Source organism: Telopea speciosissima, chromosome 8 (assembly GCF_018873765.1).
Source record: "Telopea speciosissima isolate NSW1024214 ecotype Mountain lineage chromosome 8, Tspe_v1, whole genome shotgun sequence".
NCBI lineage: Eukaryota > Viridiplantae > Streptophyta > Magnoliopsida > Proteales > Proteaceae > Telopea > Telopea speciosissima.
In genome coordinates, this window is record NC_057923.1 from 47,019,318 (window position 1) to 47,039,841 (window position 20,524).

The 20,524-nt window shown below is 40.7% G+C and overlaps 1 protein-coding gene across 1 annotated transcript; it reads right to left on the reverse strand.

The window, feature by feature from the left end:
- Window positions 1-592: 592 nt before the first annotated feature.
- Window positions 593-19,285, reverse strand: LOC122672766 (xanthoxin dehydrogenase-like). The gene is made up of 4 exons (XM_043870255.1): window positions 19,189-19,285; window positions 16,570-17,395; window positions 14,868-14,870; window positions 593-604 (listed from the first exon to the last, which is right to left on the reverse strand). The coding sequence occupies exons 1-2, from the start codon at window positions 19,230-19,232 to the stop codon at window positions 16,597-16,599; spliced, it is 843 nt and encodes a 280-aa protein (XP_043726190.1). The 5' UTR covers window positions 19,233-19,285; the 3' UTR covers window positions 593-604; window positions 14,868-14,870; window positions 16,570-16,596.
- Window positions 19,286-20,524: the final 1,239 nt, after the last annotated feature.

Here is a 20,524-nt window from a genome sequence, read left to right on the forward strand (position 1 = left end):
GCCTTAGGGTTAGAGGTCCTCTATATATAACAAAAACCCGTAAGGCCTCTTTGTAGACTCATACAAGGAATCAACAAAGAGGGGGGGGGGGGAGAGTCAGCCACTTAAGTGGCCGGCTCCCTCTCCTACGCACGGGTTGGATCCGGTTTGGGTGCTGCCAGCCCCTTGTGGGCAGCTTGGATCAGGCCTTGGGCCCATGTCCGTTTTCCAACTAGATTAGCTAAAATTGAGTTTTGATTTACAAAATTACCCAAAATAGTATCGTCACTCATCATCATATACAATTTATTTCACATTTTTACCCCTGCCTCCCTCTCAGTCACTCTCTCCAAGCATCGCTTCTGTCACCTCCATAGCAGGAGTAGCAGCCGGGTACGCCGCATCCTCTCTCTCTCTCTCTCTATTTAATAGAGGGCCTTATGATGCCTTTGTGAGGTTTCTCAAAGCAAGTAGACAAATATCACGGAATATGGCATCTCTCTGCAACTATCCATGCCTCACCCAAATCTGCCCATCAAGCTGAAGAGGTCCCACCCCCTATAGATTTGACAATTGTTTTTTATTTATAAAATCCTCTGTTACAGTTCTGGCAGCTGACCTACAACTATGAACTCGATAGTGAATCTATTGCAACTCATGTAACAACAAGTTAAGTTTTATCCCAATTAAATGGGATCCGCTAGATGGATCCTTGCAAATCAAAGTAAAAGAAAAGAAGAAATGAAAGTATAAGAGATGAGAAATGAAATTAAGAGGAAAGATGCTCAGTTTATTGCTTAAATTTAATTCACAATTTCAGTGTCCTGTAATCTGAAATTACATTTTGAATTCATTCGTTGGTTTTCCAAATTTGTAGTCTAAGAGGCACCCTTGCAATCGAGTTATCGTAGGTAGAAAGTAGGTCAAACGAAAGAGCGCAAAGAAGGGCAGATGAAGACGAAGAGGGGTAAAAATGTCAGAAAGAAAGTATGTGGTGAGTAAGAAGTATTGTTTTGGATAGTTTTGAAATACCAACACTCAATTTTGATAGTTTAATTAACATAAAGATTGGGTGGTTAATTTTGTAAATCAAAATCCAATTGTAGCTAAACTAGTCATTTTCCCAAATATTAATGTCTTACCCTGAGTAAACAGTATGGAAAAGAGAGAGAGAGAGAGAGAGAGAGAGAGTCTCAAAGTGTGTGGAAGGGACGTGAAAGAGAGAGATGGGGGAGGGACGCATGAGAGAGAGAGAGAGAGATGGGAAGGTAAAGAAATATGTGAGAGAGAGACGAAGGGGAAGTAGGGAGGATCAGGATCGTCTCCGGGGAGCCCAACACCCAGGGCATGCCCAGGGGGCATCCAACGGTTGAGCTGTGCCACACACATCTCAACGCATGCCTAGGGATGTGTGCGGCATAGCCCAACGGCTGGCAGCACCTTGGGCATGCTGAGCTCCTCGGAGACAAGATAAATTCGAGGTGGGAGGAGGGTTGGGTTAGGATGTTTAAGAGAGGGACTACAAGGTTGAGAGAGTATGAGACGGTTGAAATTCTATAGTAATTTTGTCCATTGAAAAAATATAGCAACAAATAATAATATCCTAATAATAATAATAATAATAATAAGGAAAAATTATATCCCCCTCCCCTATACTTTGCCTTAATTACACGTTTCTCCCCTTGGTTTTCTCATCTTACATACGAGTTCCCTGTAATTTTTAAAAAATTATGAAAACCTCCCTTGCCATTAGCATCTGTCTGTTAAATGCTGACGTGGTATAATTAGTTTTTTTATAATGCCCAAACTAATCCTGGGTCATTGTGAGATGATCCATTTACCCTTTTGATTTAATCCCAAACTAAACCTTGGTCCATATGAATAGACCATTTCACCCTCCCTTCTTTTCTTCTTCTTCTCCTGCGACCCCTTTCCTACAAATGGAACCCACCAAAATCCACTTCAATGGATTCAGATTCATGAAGTTAATTGTAAGATCCACTTTGGAGTACAGGGTGAAGATCTCACGGACTCTGGAGATCTTATATCTGATCTCTCCTCTGTCATTATCTGAAACTGAAGAATTGTGAAGAGATGGAGGATTAATTTATGATGGCGAGATGGGCCTCCCATGGATCTCTTCTCCTTCAGATGCAGAAATACTACTCTATAGCCGATGTTGCCTCGGAACTTAGGAAGGTTGCGGCGAAAAAAATGAAGATGAGAGAGGAAAGAGAAAAGAAGAAGATTGAGGGAGCTAGGGTTTTTTTTCCATCAAGAGGACACTTGCAAAGCGCAAACACTGTTCAGGTCGCGAATGGAGCATGGACAACTTGTAGTGAATCCTTCACAGAGTCATTTTCGGAAGCACCAGGCTCTGAATTATGAGAACCACTATTGGATGTTTCTTGAGTTCCAAGCTGAAATGAGAAAAAGTAGGGGAAAAAATCAAAAAAACGAAAAATGAAAAGATTTGACTCCCAACTGAGAAACTAAAATGTAGGCAAAAAAGTTGAATCTGAAACCTATGCAATCAGATTATGAACATGAATTACAACTAATTATTTTGCTCCTGTAGTAAGAATTTAAGAATTAAATGTCTTTTTCCGTGTTTTTTTTTCCTTCTAGTTTAAAGCAGAATTTCACGGAAAAACTTGAATTCGTTTTGCATTTCAAATTCTTGAAATTAGAGATCATCAACCCGTCGGAAGTCGGAATGATCGGCGTCTTTTACGACTGATTCTGTTTCCTTCTTTGATGGTGGAGGAGGAGGAGGCGGCAGTGGTGGCAGTGGTGGTGCTGGCTGTGGAGGAGGAAAATAATGGGTGTTTTAAGGTTGAAGATAATGAAAAGGATATCATTGTAATTTTACTTGTGGTGTTTTAGAACAAGGGTAATATTGTCTTTTCAAATCATTAACTAATAGCACCCTAACACCGTCAGCCATAAGGGGTCAAAATATAAGGTGAAAAAACTAAGAGGAGGAATGTGTAATTAGGGCAAAGTACAGGGGAGGGATATGTAATTTTCCCTAATAATAATAATGGAGTTTGTTTTGGAGCGTGGCTCTTACAGTCCCAGACACATGCAACCATGAAATAACCATCCTGCCCTAGAGAAGTGAAAATCATGCCCATGTTGATGCTTTCGCATGCGCTCCCATTGGCACCCATACTAGCACAGGTACCACACTCTCAGAGAGAAAACTCTCCCCCATAATAATAATATGGGAGAATGTTCTTTGGGCCGCAGCGTAGGCTGTGCCCAGGCACATGGGCCTACCACTCAGAGGGGCAGGGTGGTCATTGTGCCCACCCCCATGTGCCTGGGAGCAGCCTGCACTGTGGCACAGAGAACAGCACCCCTAATAATGTAATGGGAAGTTTTTTGGTAGGGAGTGCTGGTGTAGGCCACACTCCCATGGGTCTATCTCTCTCTTCCTCAAAACAAGGAGCAGAAGTGTTTGGAGTTCGACTCAGGTCCTTGTACGAGGACACTCCTTGGGACCTAAGCACCACCCCACATGGAATCCGGAGGGGTCAGTGGATTCCATATGGGTGGTGCTCAGGTCCCAAGGAGTGTCCTCGAACGAGGACCTGAGCTGTTCATTTGGAGAGAAGGGAGATCGATAGGCTAATAGGAGTGCTGGTGCATGCCACATTCTCGGATAAAGTTCTTTTTCCCTAATATGATGATCTAAACGTAACAGATTTGGATTACAATTTGATTGTATATTCCTACCCGATTAGAAAACCGGACCTATGTTGATCAGGTTTAGATCTAAAAGCAATGTTCAATTGTGGATAAGTCCGTATAAACGGGCTGAGTTATTCGGCTTATGATCTGACCCGTAGGCAACTCTAAACAGACATGGAGTAGCTGTCCCATATTGAACTCCTCTCATGCAAGAGATGGAAACAAGGTAGAACAGGTCACTCTTTCTAACTACAAAAAGAGGAAAAAAAAATCCTCTCCGATTCCCTAAAATTGCAGTGCGGTGCAGTATGAGGCTAAGAGCTCGATACCTAACAGTCATGACATCCGACTGTGCTAAGCTCAAGAAGAAAGAAAAAAAAAAAACTGACTCAATTATCCTTGGACCATTGGATGTCGCACCTGCCAGGTGTCAACCTAACAATCCTGATATATACTGCACATGACGATCAAGGAATTGGAGAGAATTTTAAGACTTCCCTAAACTTTTTCTGTATTTTTATTTTAAAAAAAAATGAAACAATGCAGAGAACAGATCACTGTGTAAATATCCCATCAAAGATGTTCTATTTCTCTATTATAGAAAGACACGAAATAGGGAAGGAGACCTATTCTTTCTTGTGAAGTCACAGTCACACCCCACGGGATGGCCATGGACCATCCCATCCAAGATGGGTTGTGTTTGGAGGTCAGCAGTGTCACTTTGAGTGTAGGACAACATACTTTAGATGTGAGCCAATTAAATGAAAAAGATGGGCATGTAAACATCCAAACACAGCTGAATATTCCAAACTAAAGGGTATTTATACAATTGATTGCCACTTAGAATCCGGTTTATTACATCACATAGCATAGAAACACGTAAAGTGATAATTCAACGGGAATAAGGACTCTCTCAGGGATTTAAAAAGATCATGCCAATCCGGGCAGCATGCAGCCGTGTGCAGCGCCTAGGATGAGGCGGGCGCATTGATCGCCTTACCCCTGCTCAGGCAAGGCATTGGGCAGGGGGTAAGATGGTAAATGCGCATCGCCTCATCTCAGGTACTGCACATGCAGCACTGCTGCCCGGATTGACAGGAGCTGAGTCCCTCAGGGATTGTAGGTCCAACGCCTAGACACATCGTGACAGGAAATGTTGCCCCAACCCATGAAAGGCAGAAATCCTATTCCTGTTGATGTTTCTTCGTGCACTTCCATTGGCTCCCATTTTGATGCGGTATGGTCCTCACATTCAGGCACTACCTGGGATAATATCACCAAATGGCCTACCTCATGAAAGGTGAAAATCCCGTCTTATTGATGCTTTCACACACACTCCTAGGCGACACTTTCGGATAGAGAATGTGTTCCGCTCAAGATATATAAGTTGTGATGATTTGTCCAGTAATAATACGTTTTCCTCCTTTCTTTCTTGGGTTGAAATAAAAAGAGGAGTGGGTTTTCCTTAAGGATGCCAACGGATATTCAAAAATCTGTATTCGTATTCGTTTAGGAGATTTGAATCCGTCCGAAAACTAATCGGATAGGAATATATATGATAATCCTCCAATCCGACTGATTATTAATATCTGATTCGTTTAGCAATCCAACGGTAATAAAATATTTGAATATATTTGTGTCTGTCTGTCCGATTAAGTTACTTTATTGGATTTTGTTTTCTTATTTTTATAATTTTATAAGTTAAGATAATGTGATTCTCTAGATTTTTTATTGGTATATATATATATCATATTATTATATAAAAGCACGTTGTGGCAAATCTTTCAGTTACCTATTCTACCCTTCATTCTTATCTAAAATTTCATTCTTCAATTCTTAATCTTTATGTCATTCTTTCTAATAATTTCATAATCTTAGGTACCCTTAGTAATAATTAATATTAATATTAATAATATTTATTATTATTTAAAGCAAATCTCTCCACAAAATTAGATTTAACAAAAGTAAATCGATTAACAATTATGGAGAGAAAACCTCTTCAATTCTCTCTCATAAAATTAAGGCAATTAAAAAAAAACCCTTAATTAAATAAGGTAGATATTCATTCTCTCTCTATATTTTTTGCTTGCTATCACTTGACTATTTCACCTCCAATCTGGAAGCTACATCCACGGTTGAACAGTAGAACGGATTTCACTATATCTCTGAAGTATTACAAAACCCTCATCCGTCAATCTCAAAGAGATAAGAAGAATAAATAAGAAAACCCTAACCTAGAAAGTACACAAATGCCCCCAGCCCAAAAATGCCCAAAAAACCGGGGCCGGACCAAAACATAACACATGGCTCAAAAGGTACTCGTTTTGAAGATCTCGACGAGCCTAACACCACTCCCGCCAGTTTTCGGCATTCCGAGATAGTTTCGAGGCCGAAACAGCCCTCCGAAGGTCTCAATCGCACTTTCTGAACCAAATCAGGCTTCACCAACAACAGTTTGAGGATGGATCAATTTCTCAATGTTGATGTCGATGGTTCCTCTGGAGGTTTGGCTTTGTTTTGGAGACATTATATGACAATAGTACCTGGTTTTATCTCCAACAGAATTATGGATGTTGAAGTGACGATTAATGGTGTTTATACTTTCTCTCTTAGCTGTGTGTATGGAGATCCTGTTCAGTCCATACGTCAACAGGTATGGGTGAAGTTGATTAGTATTGGGTGTAATCGTTCATCTGACTGGCTGTTGTTTCGTGATTTCAACTCCCATTTGAAGTGGCAAGAGAAAGAAGATACCACTTATTTTCAATCAATGCTTGATTTTTGTTATCTTATGGATTTGGGGAGTAATGGACCTTTCTATGTATACTTGATCCAATCGGCGTGTAGGAAATGCTAATGTGAAGATCAGATTAGATAGGGCATTAGCAAATGACGCTTAGAGACTCAATAATGGAAATGCAGCGGTATTTGTATAATCTATAATTGGGTCTGATCACTCTCCTCTTCTAGTTGATATGAATGGTGGAAGATTCCATGGACAACGACATTTTTCTTTGAAGCCATGTGGTTTTGACTTCTAGATTGTAAGTCTGTGCCTGCCCAAGCCTGGTCTACTGCTTTTAATGGTGATATATCTAATGTAATCTAACAAAAATTGCAACAATGCAAATTGGATTATAAGTCATGGAACAAGAATGTATTTGGAAACTTGCATCACCGAATTTGATCTTTGATACAAGACATTGAGGCCATGGAACGTTTACATTTGACAGAGGCTATTTGTTCTTAGATTAAAAGTCTTAAGTCATCTTGGATGATTTATTTTGGAGGAGGAAGACTTGTGGTGACAAAAGTCAAGGGTTGAATGGTTGAATAGTGGTGATAGAAACACAAAGTTCTTTCATGCTAAAACTATGCAACAACGACAACATAATAGAATTTTAAGTCTTCATATGGAGAATGGTGTATTGACTCAAAATGAAGATGAGATTTATAGCACTGTTATCAGCCATTTTGAAGGTGCATTTATGTCTGAAGGCGATGGCCTCTATGAATTTTGTTCTTGAATGTGTTGTGCCTATTATTTCGATAGATGTAAATTCTATGTTATGTGTTGCTTCTTTTATGGATGAGATGAAATCTGTTTTGTTTGTTATGAGCTTGCTTAAGTCATCTGGACCTGGTGGTTTTCCACCGGCATTCTTTCAAAGGTACTGGGACATAATTAAAGGTGATCTCTTTGATTTAGTTTGCAATTTCTTTGATTCTGGAAAGTTATCTAGCAAACTAAATGATACCTTGATTTGTCTTGTACCCAAAGTTGCTAAACTTGAATCTACAGATCAATCCAGGCCTATTGCTTTGTGTAGTGTGGTTTGCAAAGTAATTATAAAGATTATTTCTAGTCGGTTGAAGTTGGTATTAAAAGATGTTATAAGCCCTTTTCAAGTTGCTTTATACATGATAGATCTATTACAGATAATGTTCTTATGGCCCATGAGTTCTTCCATTACATTCGTAAACGAAAGAAAGGGAAGAGGAAGTATGTTGCCATGAAGTTAGACATGAAAAATGCCTATGATAGGCTTGAGTGAGATTTTATTGAAATGAAAATCTGCTATTAAAAATGGTTATGAGTTCTATTCGGTATGTTTCTTATCAAATTCTTATTAATGGTGCTCCAAGGGGAACTGTTCTTCCAAGTAGGGGTATTTGGCAAGGTGATCCATTATCTCCAGCCAGTTTTTTTTTTATGCTCTGATGCTCTCAATAGACTGTTGCTAAATGCTGAGGATGATTTGCATATTCATGGTGTTAGTGTTTGACACAGGGCTCCATCCATTTCACATCTTCTTTTTACCGATGATAGCCTCATTTTTTTTTAGGTTAATATTGATGAGATTCATTATCTTCGAGATGCTTTATCCTTATATTGCAAGGCTTCTGGTCAAGCAATAAATTTGAAGAAGTCTTCTTTGACTTTTAGCCCAAATACTCATCCAAAGTTAAAGAGGTGGATTTCTAAAATTCTAAGAATTCCTTTTGATCCTGGACCAAAGAAATACTTGGGATTACCCATTGACTTTGGGGTTTCTAAGGCTGATTTGTTTAAGAAATTTCCACGCGGGTTGAAGGCAGATTGGAAGGGTGGAAATCAATGTTACTTTCTCATGCAGGTAAGGAGGTTCTCCTGAAGTCTGTTATTTTTCCTATGGGTAATTATACCTCTATGCATTTTAAAATGCTTGCATCCCAACATCAGCATTTAAGGAAGCTTGCTGCAAATTTTTTCTGGGATGATAATGAGGGTTGACCAAAGATCCATTAGGTCTTATGGGAGAGATTATGCCAATCCAAAAACAAAGGTGGTCTTGGTTTTCAAGATTCTACCTTACAAAACCGTGCACTCCTCTCAAAGACTGCTTTTTTAAACTTTGGGATAGCTCCAATTGTTTGTTTTTTCGTTTGATGAAGGCTATTTATTATCCCAGATCAGATTTCTTGTCTTCTTCTATAGGACATGATCCTAGTTGGGGGTGGCGTAGCATTATGGTTGGCAAGGAGGTTTTATCTAAAGCCCTTGCATGGGTGATTGGAGATGGATCTTCTATTGGTCCATGGAATGATCCTTGGTTACCTGGGGATGTGAGTTATGTGCCAGCTACATCTAAATTTTTATGTCCTGCTCTATGTAAAGTTGCTGATTTTATTGACAACGGTGGTATGAGTTGAAAGAGAGAACCTCTTGATCTCTATTTTTTTCCGACTGGTGTGGAAAAGATTTTGAAGATTAATCTTCGTCTTTTTCTTGGTGATGATAAGTTGGTGTGGGTGGCAGCAAGGAATGGTATTTATTCGGTGAAGAGTGCTTATCATCTTTTAACTAATCTTAGAGCAAATGCGGAGAGGCAGCAAACATCTACTTCTTCATTATCAACTAGAATCAGAATTCCATATGTTGTTAGGAAGGGTGTTTGGTCTAGTAAAACACTTCCTAAAATCCAGCGGTTCTTATGGAGATGTTGTGCTAATGAATTTGCTACAAGAGATGCATTAAGGTGCAGGTCTTGCAACTTAGATCCACTATGCAATTGTTGTGGAGATGATTAAACCATTTTCCATATTCATGTTTGATATAATTTTGTGAAGGCGGTTTGGTTTGGTATTGGATTGGGATATATTTCCTCTTCATCAGGAGATCATCATATTTCTGGTTTTTTGTTGAATTGGAGATCATTTTCTATTCTTGGCAAGGAGGGAAGGCACCAACTCACTTCTCTTTGTTCCTTTATACTATGGTATATATGGATTGCTCGATGTGATTATATTTTAGGGCGAAAAGATTGGCGGCCTGAGGAAGTAATTCGTGTGGCTACTACTTCTCACCGGGAATTCCTAAATGGTAATATGTTACCAACTTCCACTTCAAATTCTGTTTTGGATTGAAATGCACTCTCACGCGATTCAAAATGGACTCCACCACCTCAACGGTATGTTAAGGTGAATTATGATGCTAGCTTCTGCCAAGGAGTAGCCAGCAGTGGTCTTGGATTTATATTTAGGAATTGTGCAGGGGCTTCTCTTCATGCTGTTTCTATGCCATGTTCATTCACATCGGTACTTGTTGGTGAAGCCATGTCTATTCGTTTGACATTGTTAGAAGGTATTTCTGAAGGATATGAGCATTTGCTGGTGGAGACGGAACATAGAGATTTGGTGTCTTATCTCCAACATGGGTTATGTTACCCACCATTAGAAGTAAACATGTAGTGGATGATATTCTCCATTTGTCGTCCTATTTTACTTCTTGTTCGTTTTCAAATTTTCCAAGGGAGGTTAATAGTGTAGCTGAATCCCTTGTTACATATAGTTTTGCGAAGGCGGTTTGGTTTGGTAGTGGATTGGGATATATTTCCTCTTCATCAGGAGATCATCATATTTCTGGTTTTTTGTTGAATTGGAGCTCCTTTTCTACTCCTGGCAAGGAGGGAAGGCACCACCTCACTGATAAGAAGTAAAGAATGTGAATATCTTATCTTGATTTCAATCTTGTCCTTAATGGACAATATATACAGGTATAGCTTCCTAATAGGGTGAAGTTAACAAAGGAATGTACAGTCATAAGGATACAATTATGGGGATAGGGATACAATCACACAATCACAGGGATTACAACAGCTGTGGATAGGATCGATGAAGTGTCCTGCTAACACTCCCCCTCAAGTTGGAGCGTGAAGATTGCGAATGCCCAACTTGGAAAGTAGAACCCGGTACTGATCTCAACCCAGTGGTTTGGTGAACAGGTCAGCGACCTGAGCTGCCGTTGAGATTTTGGTGGGATGGATCAGACCTTGATGTAACTTTTCACATACAAGATGGCAATCAATTTCGATATGCTTGTTACGTTCATGGAATACTGGATTAGCTGCAATGTGTAGGGCAGCCTGATTGTTGTAAAATAAGGAAATTGGGCGAGTGATGGGAAGCCCAAGATCACGAAATAGGTATGATAACTAAGTGATTTCACATGTGGTGACAACCATTGCTCGGTATTCAGCCTCGGCAGAGGAGCGAGATATGGTATTTTGCTTCTTCGTCTTCCAAGATATAGGACAATCGCCAAGGAAAATGCAGTAACCTGTTGTTGAACGCCGAGTCATTAAACAACTATCCCAATCAGAGTCACAATAGGCTCGTAGCTCAAGAGAAGACGATTTGGGATAATAAAGGCACTGCCCCACTATAGCTTTTAGATAGCGTAGAAGACGGTGAGCGGCATCGAGGTGCTGTTGTCGGGGCTGGTGCATAAATTGACTCAATATATTGACGGTGTAGGCAATATGGGGTCTGGTTACAGTCAAGTAGATCAGCCGACCAATCAAACGCCTATAAAGGGAGGGGTCTGATAATATAGTGCCGGTATCATCAGTGAGTTTCAAGTGCTGCTCCATTGGTGTGTCTGCTGGGCGACAAACACTCAGCCCATAGTCATCCAAGATGTCTAAAATGTACTTGTGTTGAGAGAGGGAGAGACCATGTTGGGAATGGGCTACCTCAATCCCAAGAAAGTATTTCAAGGTGCCAAGGTCCTTGATATGAAACTGGTGATGGAGCATGGTTTTGACATTCTCAATCAAAGCATCATTGGAACCGGTTATAACAATATCATCAACGTACAGGAGCACAAAAATTGAATCGGTACCCCATTGGAGATGGAACAGAGAGTGGTTAGCCTCAGAGTAGGCAAAACCCAAGTGGCATAATGATGTGGAGAACTTGGCATACCATTGGCGGGAGGCTTGTTTGAGTCTATAAAGGGACTTGTGAAGATGGCAAACCAAAGTCTCCCCCTTACGCCGATATCCGAGAGGTGGAGTCATGTAGACTTCTTCATCAAGATCGCCTTGGAGGAAGGCATTATTGACATCCATGTGATGTAAAGACCAATTACGAATAGTGGCAACTGCTAGGAGAACCCGTAAGGTAACCATTTTGGCCACAGGGGCAAACATATCATGATAATCAAATCCTTCAACCTGTGTGTATTCCTTGGCGACTAAACGAGTTTTGTAACGCTCAATGGACCCATCCGAATTGCGCTTTATCTTGTATACCCATTTGGAACCAATAGGTTTCTTCCCAGGTGGAAGAGCAACAACAGACCAAGTTTTATTTAGTATCAACGCTTGTATTTCAGCATGCATTGCATCCCTCCATTCCTGATGTTTCATTGCTTCTGTGAAAGTGGTGGGTTCTGTGGAACTGGACAAAGCAGTAAGAAATGCCAAGTGTGCAGGGCGAATATGAGTATAAGACAAAAAATTGGACATAGGATGAGCAGTACCTGTACCAACGGTGAGAGACGAATCAGGAGACAAGATAAGCGTGCATTGGTAGTCATTCAAATATTTGGGTTGTTGACGTGTACGTTGAGGGCAAGGGGGGGGGGGAACAGGTGGTGGTGGGGATGGGCTAGGGGCTGCCGAAGGGGAAGGAGGGGATGCGGGTGGAGGGGAATTGGGGTTTGTGGAATTCTCTACGGGTGTAGTAATTTCTGTGTTGGGAATGGGTAAGGGAAGAACTGGGGAGTTAGGGAGCATGGGATTAGGATGAAGAGAGTAGGGAAATATATTTTCATGGAAAATGACATCGCGGGTGACATAGATATGCTTTGTGGTGAGGTCAAAAATGCGAAACCCTTTCTGACCATGAGGATATCCTACAAAAACCCCTGGAGATGCACGTTTGTCAAACTTATGGTGAATCGTTTGCCTACTAAAGGCCAAACAACCAAAGACACGCAAGTGGGTAAGAGATGGTGGTTTGCCATATAGAAGTTCAAAAGGAGATTTCCCATTGAGCACAGGGGTGGGAATACGATTGATTAAATATGCTGCAGTTAAAATGCAATCCCCCCAAAATTCAAGAGGCAAATTGGATTGGAAACGCAAAGCACGGGCCACATTTAAGAGATGGCGGTGCTTGCACTCAACAACCCCATTTTTTTAGGGGTAGAGACACAACTAGATTGTTGGATAACCCCCAAAGATTGAAGATATGGAATTACATAGGTATTAAAAAATTCGCTCCCGTTGTCAGAACGGAGACACCGAATGGTGGTTTGAAATTGTGTATGAACCATTGCAAAAAAATGGAGAATAAGAGAATTAACATCATCCTTTGAATGCATTGAATAAACCCATGTGCAGTGGGAATAATCATCAACAATTGTAAGAAAAAAATGTGCACCTGAAAGGGATTTAGTTCGAAAAGGTCCCCAAACATCCAAATGTATCATTTCAAAACAAAATGTACTTGTTATTGAACTAGAAGGAAATGGCAAGCGTGTTTGTTTCGCAAGAGGGCACACAGTGCAAGTACAATTATTAGAAAAAGAAATACTAGTATCCATATTATGAATTTTAGCAGTAGAAGCTGAACCAGGATGACCCAGCCGCCAATGCCAAAAGTCGAAATGGGTACCCGGGGAAGTAATAGCCGCGAATGAAGAAGAGGAAACGGGTGCTAGAAAATAAAGACCACCATGCCACTTACCCGTCTCTAAAATCATCCTCGGTTGTTGGCCCTAGATGACATAAGAGGTAGAAGAAAAAACATTAGATGCATTAGAGGTGGATGTGAGTTTACCAACAGAAATTAGATTAAACTTAATGGCTGGAACATAAAGCACATTTTCAAGGATTAGACCAGGAAATAGAGAAATAGTACCAATATGTGTGACTGGAACGCGGGAACCATCGGGTAATGTAACTAGATTGGTGGCAGCAGTAGAAGTAATGGAAGACAAAAGAGAAATATCTGAAGCAATGTGTTCGGTTGCTCCGGAATCCATGATCCAGGCAGCAACCGAAGTGGGACAAAGAGAATTACCTGCGAGGTTAACCAATGGGTGATCATCAGGAGGGAGCAGCGTCAACAATTGCTGGATTTGAGTCACCGTTAAAGTGGGAACTGAAATAGATGAAGAACCAGAATCCGTGATAGCAGCAAGGGCGCGTGGCACATTAGTACGCGGCTGGCTGAGACGGGATGTCCCAGAGCCACCCTTATGAGAACTAGAACTTGGCGTCCACCCTTCAGGATAACCATGTTTTTTGAAACATCGTGACTTGGAGTGACCATCCTTGTCGCAGTAGGTGCAGTGATAATTGGGCTTGGATCCAGCAGGCCGAGTGTGAGCCGCAGGTGGGCGATTAAGAACAGCCATAGTTGCTTGGTCCGGTGGTGCTGGATGTGCATCATGAAGGGTGCGCTGTCTTTCTTCTTGAAGAAGAAGAGAGTAAGCCTTATTAACAGAAGGCAGCAGTTCGATCAACAAAATCTGGCTGCGAACAGCCGCATAGGATTCATTTAGTCCGTGAAGGAAGTCAAGTAAATGGTCTGTTGCAATGAAATCGTGAAGGGTCTTCATCGCCCCACATGAACAAGTTGGAAGAGATCGATAGGAATAAAGTTCATCACGGAATGCCTTGATATGAGTGTAATAAGCAGAGATGGAGTCATTGCCTTAGACGTGGGTAGAGAGTGCGCAATGAATTTCAAAAATCCGGGGAGCATTTTTGGGAGAAAAACGTTCCCGGAGGTCTGTCCATATCGCATGCGCAGAATCAAGCCATAAGATGCTGTGAGCAATGGACGGCATGGTTGAGTGCACGAGCCAAGAGCACACCATACTATTGCAGCGAACCCAATTGGCAAAGTCCGGTGAATCAGAGGCTGGAATCGTGAGGGAACCATCAATGAAACCGATTTTATTTTTGGCTTCCAGTGCCATCAAGATAGAGCGGTGCCAAGTTGGATAGTTGTCACCATCCAAGAGAGGAGTAACCAAGACCGACCCCGGTTGGTCATTTAAATGAAGGTAATAAGGAGAGGAGATTGGCAGAGTCGCCGGAGCTGTGGTGCCCATGGGCATGGTTGCAACAGAGTCGTTAGGCATGAAGAAAGAAAATAAAAAGCAGAGAGAATAGAGGCACATAATCATTGCCTTAAACTGATACCATGATAAGATGTAAAGAATGTGAATATCTTATCTTGATTTCAATCTTGTCCTTAATGGACAATATATACAGGTATAGCTTCCTAATAGGGTGAAGTTAACAAAGGAATGTACAGTCATAAGGATACAATTATGGGGATAGGGATACAATCACACAATCACAGGGATTACAACAGCTGTGGATAGGATCGATGAAGTGTCATGCTAACACTCACTTCTTTTTGCTCCTTTTTACTATGGTAAATATGGATTGCTTGATGTGATTATATTTTAGGGTGAAAAGATTGGCAGCCTGAGGAAGTAATTCGTGTGGCTACTACTGCTCATTGGGAATTCCTAAATGGTAATATGTTACCAACTTTTGCTTCAAATTTTGTTTTGGATTGCAATGCACTCTCACGCAATTCAAAAAGGACTCCACCACCTCAACAGTATGTTAAGATGAATTGTGATGCTAGCTTCTGCCAAGGAGTAGCCAGTGGTGGTCTTGGATTTATATTTAGGAATTCTGCAGGGGCTTCTCTTCATGTTGTTTCTATGCCATGTTCATTCACATCGGTACGTGTTGGTGAAGCCTTGTCTATTCGTTTGGCATTGTTAGAAGGTATTTTTGAAGGATATGAGCATTTACTGGTGGAGATGGATGATAGAGATTTGGTGTCTTATCTCCAATGTGAGTTATGTTACCCACCATTAGAAGTAAACATGTAGTGGATGATATTCTACATTTGTCGTCCTATTTTACTTTTTTTTCAATTTCATATGTTCCAAGGGAGGTTAATAGTGTAGCTGAATCTTTGGCGAGGAAGGCATTGTTGGTAATGTGCACAATAGTCTGGCCAAATTATGATCCATGGATTTAGGAGTTATGTTCAACTTCATCCATGTGTAATTGTTGTTCTTAATAAGGTTTCTCAATGTTACTACCAAAAAAAAAAAAAGGAGAATCCGTATTAAAAAAAATACTATCAGGAAACTATCCGAATCCGACCGAATATAAACGGATACGAATATGATAATGCCACTATTTGACCGAATTTGATCCGTTTACATCCTTACTTTTCCTTCAGCCATAGTGAATGGGAATGGTGGGATTAGATGCGCATAGTAAATATCTAGAAGGTATTTTGGGAAACATACTAAAACCTATAAGGTTTTGTAAACTCTAGATGGTGTGGTGAACAAAAGAGAGAGAGAGAGAGAGAATGGGGTCATTTTTAATGAGTGTCTTTCTTTCTTTTGGTTTTTTATGAGATTTTTAATGAGTATCTTAAACCCTTTTACAAAACACAATTAAATTGTTCCCTCAGAAGTGGCAACCAAAAGCAGCAAAACTTGGTAAACTAAACATTGTTTGGGAGGAGGGGGGGGGGGGGGGGCAGGGGGTTGCTTGGTTGGTGCAGTTAAGAATTAATAACTGCTTGTAAATGAGACCATTCTAATTAATATTGTTATCCTTGGAACACTGAAAAGCTCCTATAGAATCATCCAAAAGCAAATCCATTTCAATTAAATTAAGTTTATGGCTTTATGCCCATTATTATGGAATCGGATGCTTAATTTGTGTCTAACACACTTTACATAACAATATTGAATCCCTTCCAAACCTCATAACAATAGAATTTTTATCCTCTCAAGTGTTGTGCATCGGATGGTACACATAATTTGTACATTTCTAAAAACCAAATGCGCAAGTGATCAATGCAGTTTCCGATGAACTTTAAAGGTGCACTGGATGGTGCACCACACTTGAGAGGATAAATATCCATAGCAATATTATCAGTATCTGATTCTCTTCCATTTACTTTTAACAACATTATTTCTCACTCATAGTCTGCAATAAGTTCTATCCATACAAAGAAATGAGAACATTCTCATCATGCAATAACCAGACATTTCAAGTTTTAGATCACTAAGACATTTTCTTAATATGACCAGTCTCACCGGAATACCCTAAGTGAGTGATTAACACATGAGAAACCACCATCGATCATAAGATTGGCCCCACTGACATACCGTGCCTCATCACTAGCCATGTAAAGCACTGCATCAGCCACATCATCTACCGTTAAATCAATGCCTTGTAGATTGGCTGCCTTCCCAAAATAAGCATGGAATCCTGCCTTAGCATCCTCAGTCCTCTCATTTTCAGGCACGTGAGCCAATGCCAGATCTGTACATACAGCATAGGGTGATACACAGTTAACTCTTATCCCATAAGCCCCTAACTCAGCAGCTACGTTCTTTGTTAGCCCCACAACAGCATGCTTGGACCCTGTGTATCCGTGAGGGGCTAACCCCCCAATAACACTTGCAGCGCTTGATATAGAAATAATAGAGCCTTTGCGGTTAGGGATCATAACACGAGCTGCATGTTTCATTCCAATGAAGACACCCTTTACATTCACATCAAACACCATCTTAAATTCAGCTATGTCTACATTGCGAATGTCCGGAATCGGTTGACCAGAGATGCCGGCATTGTTAACCATAATGTCGAGAGTGCCGAATTTGTCGACCGTTGCATCAATGGCACGGCGGATGTCGTCTTCGATAGTGACATTACCATGGATGTAACACACATTTTGGTCACCTCCTAGGGCTTCACATAGATGCTGGCCATGACTGTCTTTTATATCCACAATAAATACTTTGGCGCCATGCTTGTGGAAGAGACGTACAATACTCTCGCCGATTCCGGTTGCACCGCCGGTCACCAATGCTACCTTACCCAGAAGTCTATTATGTGGTAAATATTAGACATAATTTATGAGAATTAAACCAATATGTCTTTAATTTAGAGGTGCAGAGGATGGCATATATACGGTTGGAGAAGTGAATACTAGGTCCACATGGGCTTAAGCATAAATAATATCATATCATACCATACTATATACTATTATATATAAAAGTATGATTAATGATGTTTTGATTTTTGGGTCTCTCTTTTTTGTCATTGATCGACAAAAATGTCCTACTAGACATCTTCATCAGGATGCAAGTTTGGCCGTCGGCCCGAACCCATCCAGAGTCCGAATTGGGGCGGGGCTGGACTGAGATACTTGGCTCTGAGGGCAAATCAGTATTGGAAATTTCTAGTCCTGAGTTAGGGTAGGGTCGGATCGGGTCGGGCCAAGGTTGAGGCCTCGGGCTGAGCCCGACCTGGTTTTAAGTTATACTATGAAATATATATTGATATACTACATATATTATAAAATTTAAATATGACACATATTTTTGTTATATAATATATTATATATGAAGAAAATAAGTGAATTTTTTTTTTATTATAGTGTTATTTTATGTAAAATTTATAAGTTTCTCTCCGACCCAGCCCAACTCAATCCAGTCCATGCATCTCCCCTTCCCCCACTCCCTGATCAGGACCAATGAGGGTCAGCCTGGCCTAACAGGTTAGGGTTGGATTTTCTAAGCCATAAGTCAGGGTCGGATCAGGGCTGGGCCCAGCTAAAGGGACTCAAGGTTGGGTTGGAGTTTTAAAAAGCCCAGCCCAACCTAACCCGACCCGACCCTGTTGCAACCCTATTGACTTCATGGGAAGATAATGTCCTTAGATTATTCTTAAAGAAATACCATTAATTAATCTTTCTTTCTACAGGTCTCTCTCTCTCCAACCGAAAAGGGTAAAGAAGAGGGAAAAAAAGAGGAAAACAGATCCTCTACGGTGTGCTGCCCGGTCCTGCTTGTGCTACGCAGACACAGGGCTGTGCACAGTGACCGCCTTACCCCTGCCCGAGCACCTTGCCCGAGTGAGCATAAGGCGGTTATTGCACAATTTGGATCCTCTACTGCCGAGCTGCCTGGCAGGACCATGTTGCCTAGACACGGTGCTGCCTACAAAGACCGCCTTACCCCCACTCGGGCAAGGCATTTGGGCAGGGGTAAGGTGGACATTGCGCGTAGCACCGTGTCTGGGCAGCATGGTCCTACCGGGCAGCTCGGCAGTAGAGGATCTAGGCTCGTTATTGCATGCCTTGCTGTGTCTGCGTAGCACTGTAGGACGGGCAGCTCGGCAGTAGAGGATCTGGATCCAAAGAAGAGACAGATACGAGTCTTTGGGAGGAGAAAGAACGCCAACACTCTGTCGAGCCAAATCAATGAAATTGCCAAAGGCCCCTCAACTTTAATCACAGAACTTGCAGAAAGTGTTCCTCAATGAAATCAAGACGAAACCAAGTGATCTCTTCTGGATTTACCTGAATTTTCTTTCAGTTGATGTATGGGCGGATAAATGAAGCCAACCCTTTAACTGTTGCAAACTAGAGATCCTAATTTCCTAAGTGCACTAAAGATACAAATTTGGGTCTTCAATATGCAACAGCGGAGGGGGTTAGTTTCATGGATATAAGGCAATACTAAAGCCTATAAAGTGCAGAACATAAAAACTCAAATCATATTAAATAGTTAGTTCTCTCTGAAATGGGAAAAACAATCTGAAAGCCCATGGAAGTGTGCTGCCATGTATACAAGTAAGACAATAGAAGGAAAAAAAAAGCCATTCTGCTGCTTACCTTTGGTGGGGAAGAGATGAACTGCTTGATTTGCTGCTGGACATAGTTGGAGCTCTCTCTCTCTCTCTCTCTCTTTCTGGCAAGCGGATCTCTCTCTCTCTCTCTCTCTGGCAAGCGGATCATGTCCTTATACAAATATCTTCCAAGGCCCTCCATGGCTACTCACATGGAATCCACTTCTTGTGTGGATTCCGGTGATTAGGTTTAAGACGAGTCCAAATCATGTCCTTGTACAATTACATGAGTTGCTGTCATTATTTCCTTATTAGCTGACACATGGATTTCTATTAATTTGTTTCCTTCCCTACCTCCACTCCACCATTATTAAACCCTTTAGCCAACTCGTTACGAGTATATTGATTTGATACTAAGGCTACAACAAATAGAATAACACCATGTGGTTGACCATACCAATAAAGATTTAAAAAATAAAATATTGGTAAAATCGGTATCGGATTGCTTTCCAATCGATACCAATATGAATCGCCTGATTCAGACGATCCGATATCGTTACCCTATCCTGTCCCATCCTTCCATGCCGCACCTCAACCTCCTTTCTAATCATTATTGGTATCGTCAACCACATGGCGCGATCCCATTTGTTGTAGCATTGTCTCGAATTGGTATCGACCGAGACCGGTAAGTTGTCCAAGCAACAAAAGAGTTGCAATGAGATTAAATAAAATTTAAAATAAATAAAAATCCAAATAATGGATATTGAATAAAAAAGTAAACATCTGGTTACTTATTTTGACCAGGTTTCATTTCAATATATTCCAAGGGAAGCCAATGTTGTGGCTGATTCATTTGCCAGGAAGGCTCTATCTCTTACGGATAGCATAGTTTGGTCCAATTCTGATCCCTGTGTTTCTGTTGATTCAATCTCAGATCGCAAGAGTGTAATTCGTGTTCTTCAATAGTAATTCTATTTACCAAAAAAAAAAAGAATAAAAAATTAAGAGAGATAGAAGTAAGATTAAATAATAAATGAAAGATAGAAGAAGGGGTTCAAAGGATCAGTTGTGAGTCGGCCGGCCACATTCAAATTTATTTTTTCAATCTTTATTGGTATGGTCAGCGCTATGCTATTTGTTGCAACATTGTATCAAATTGGTATCGGTCCAGCCCATTAAACCCCAAGTACCTGAGTTGCAATGGAATTAAATAAAAAATTAAAATAAATAAAACAATCTAAATAATAGATGTTAAATAAACAATTAAAAGAAAAATAGAAATGAAATTAAATAATAAATGAGAGATAGAACACCTTATCAAATCGGTATCGATCGAACCATTAAATCCCAAGTACCTGAGTTGCAATGGAATTAAATAAAAT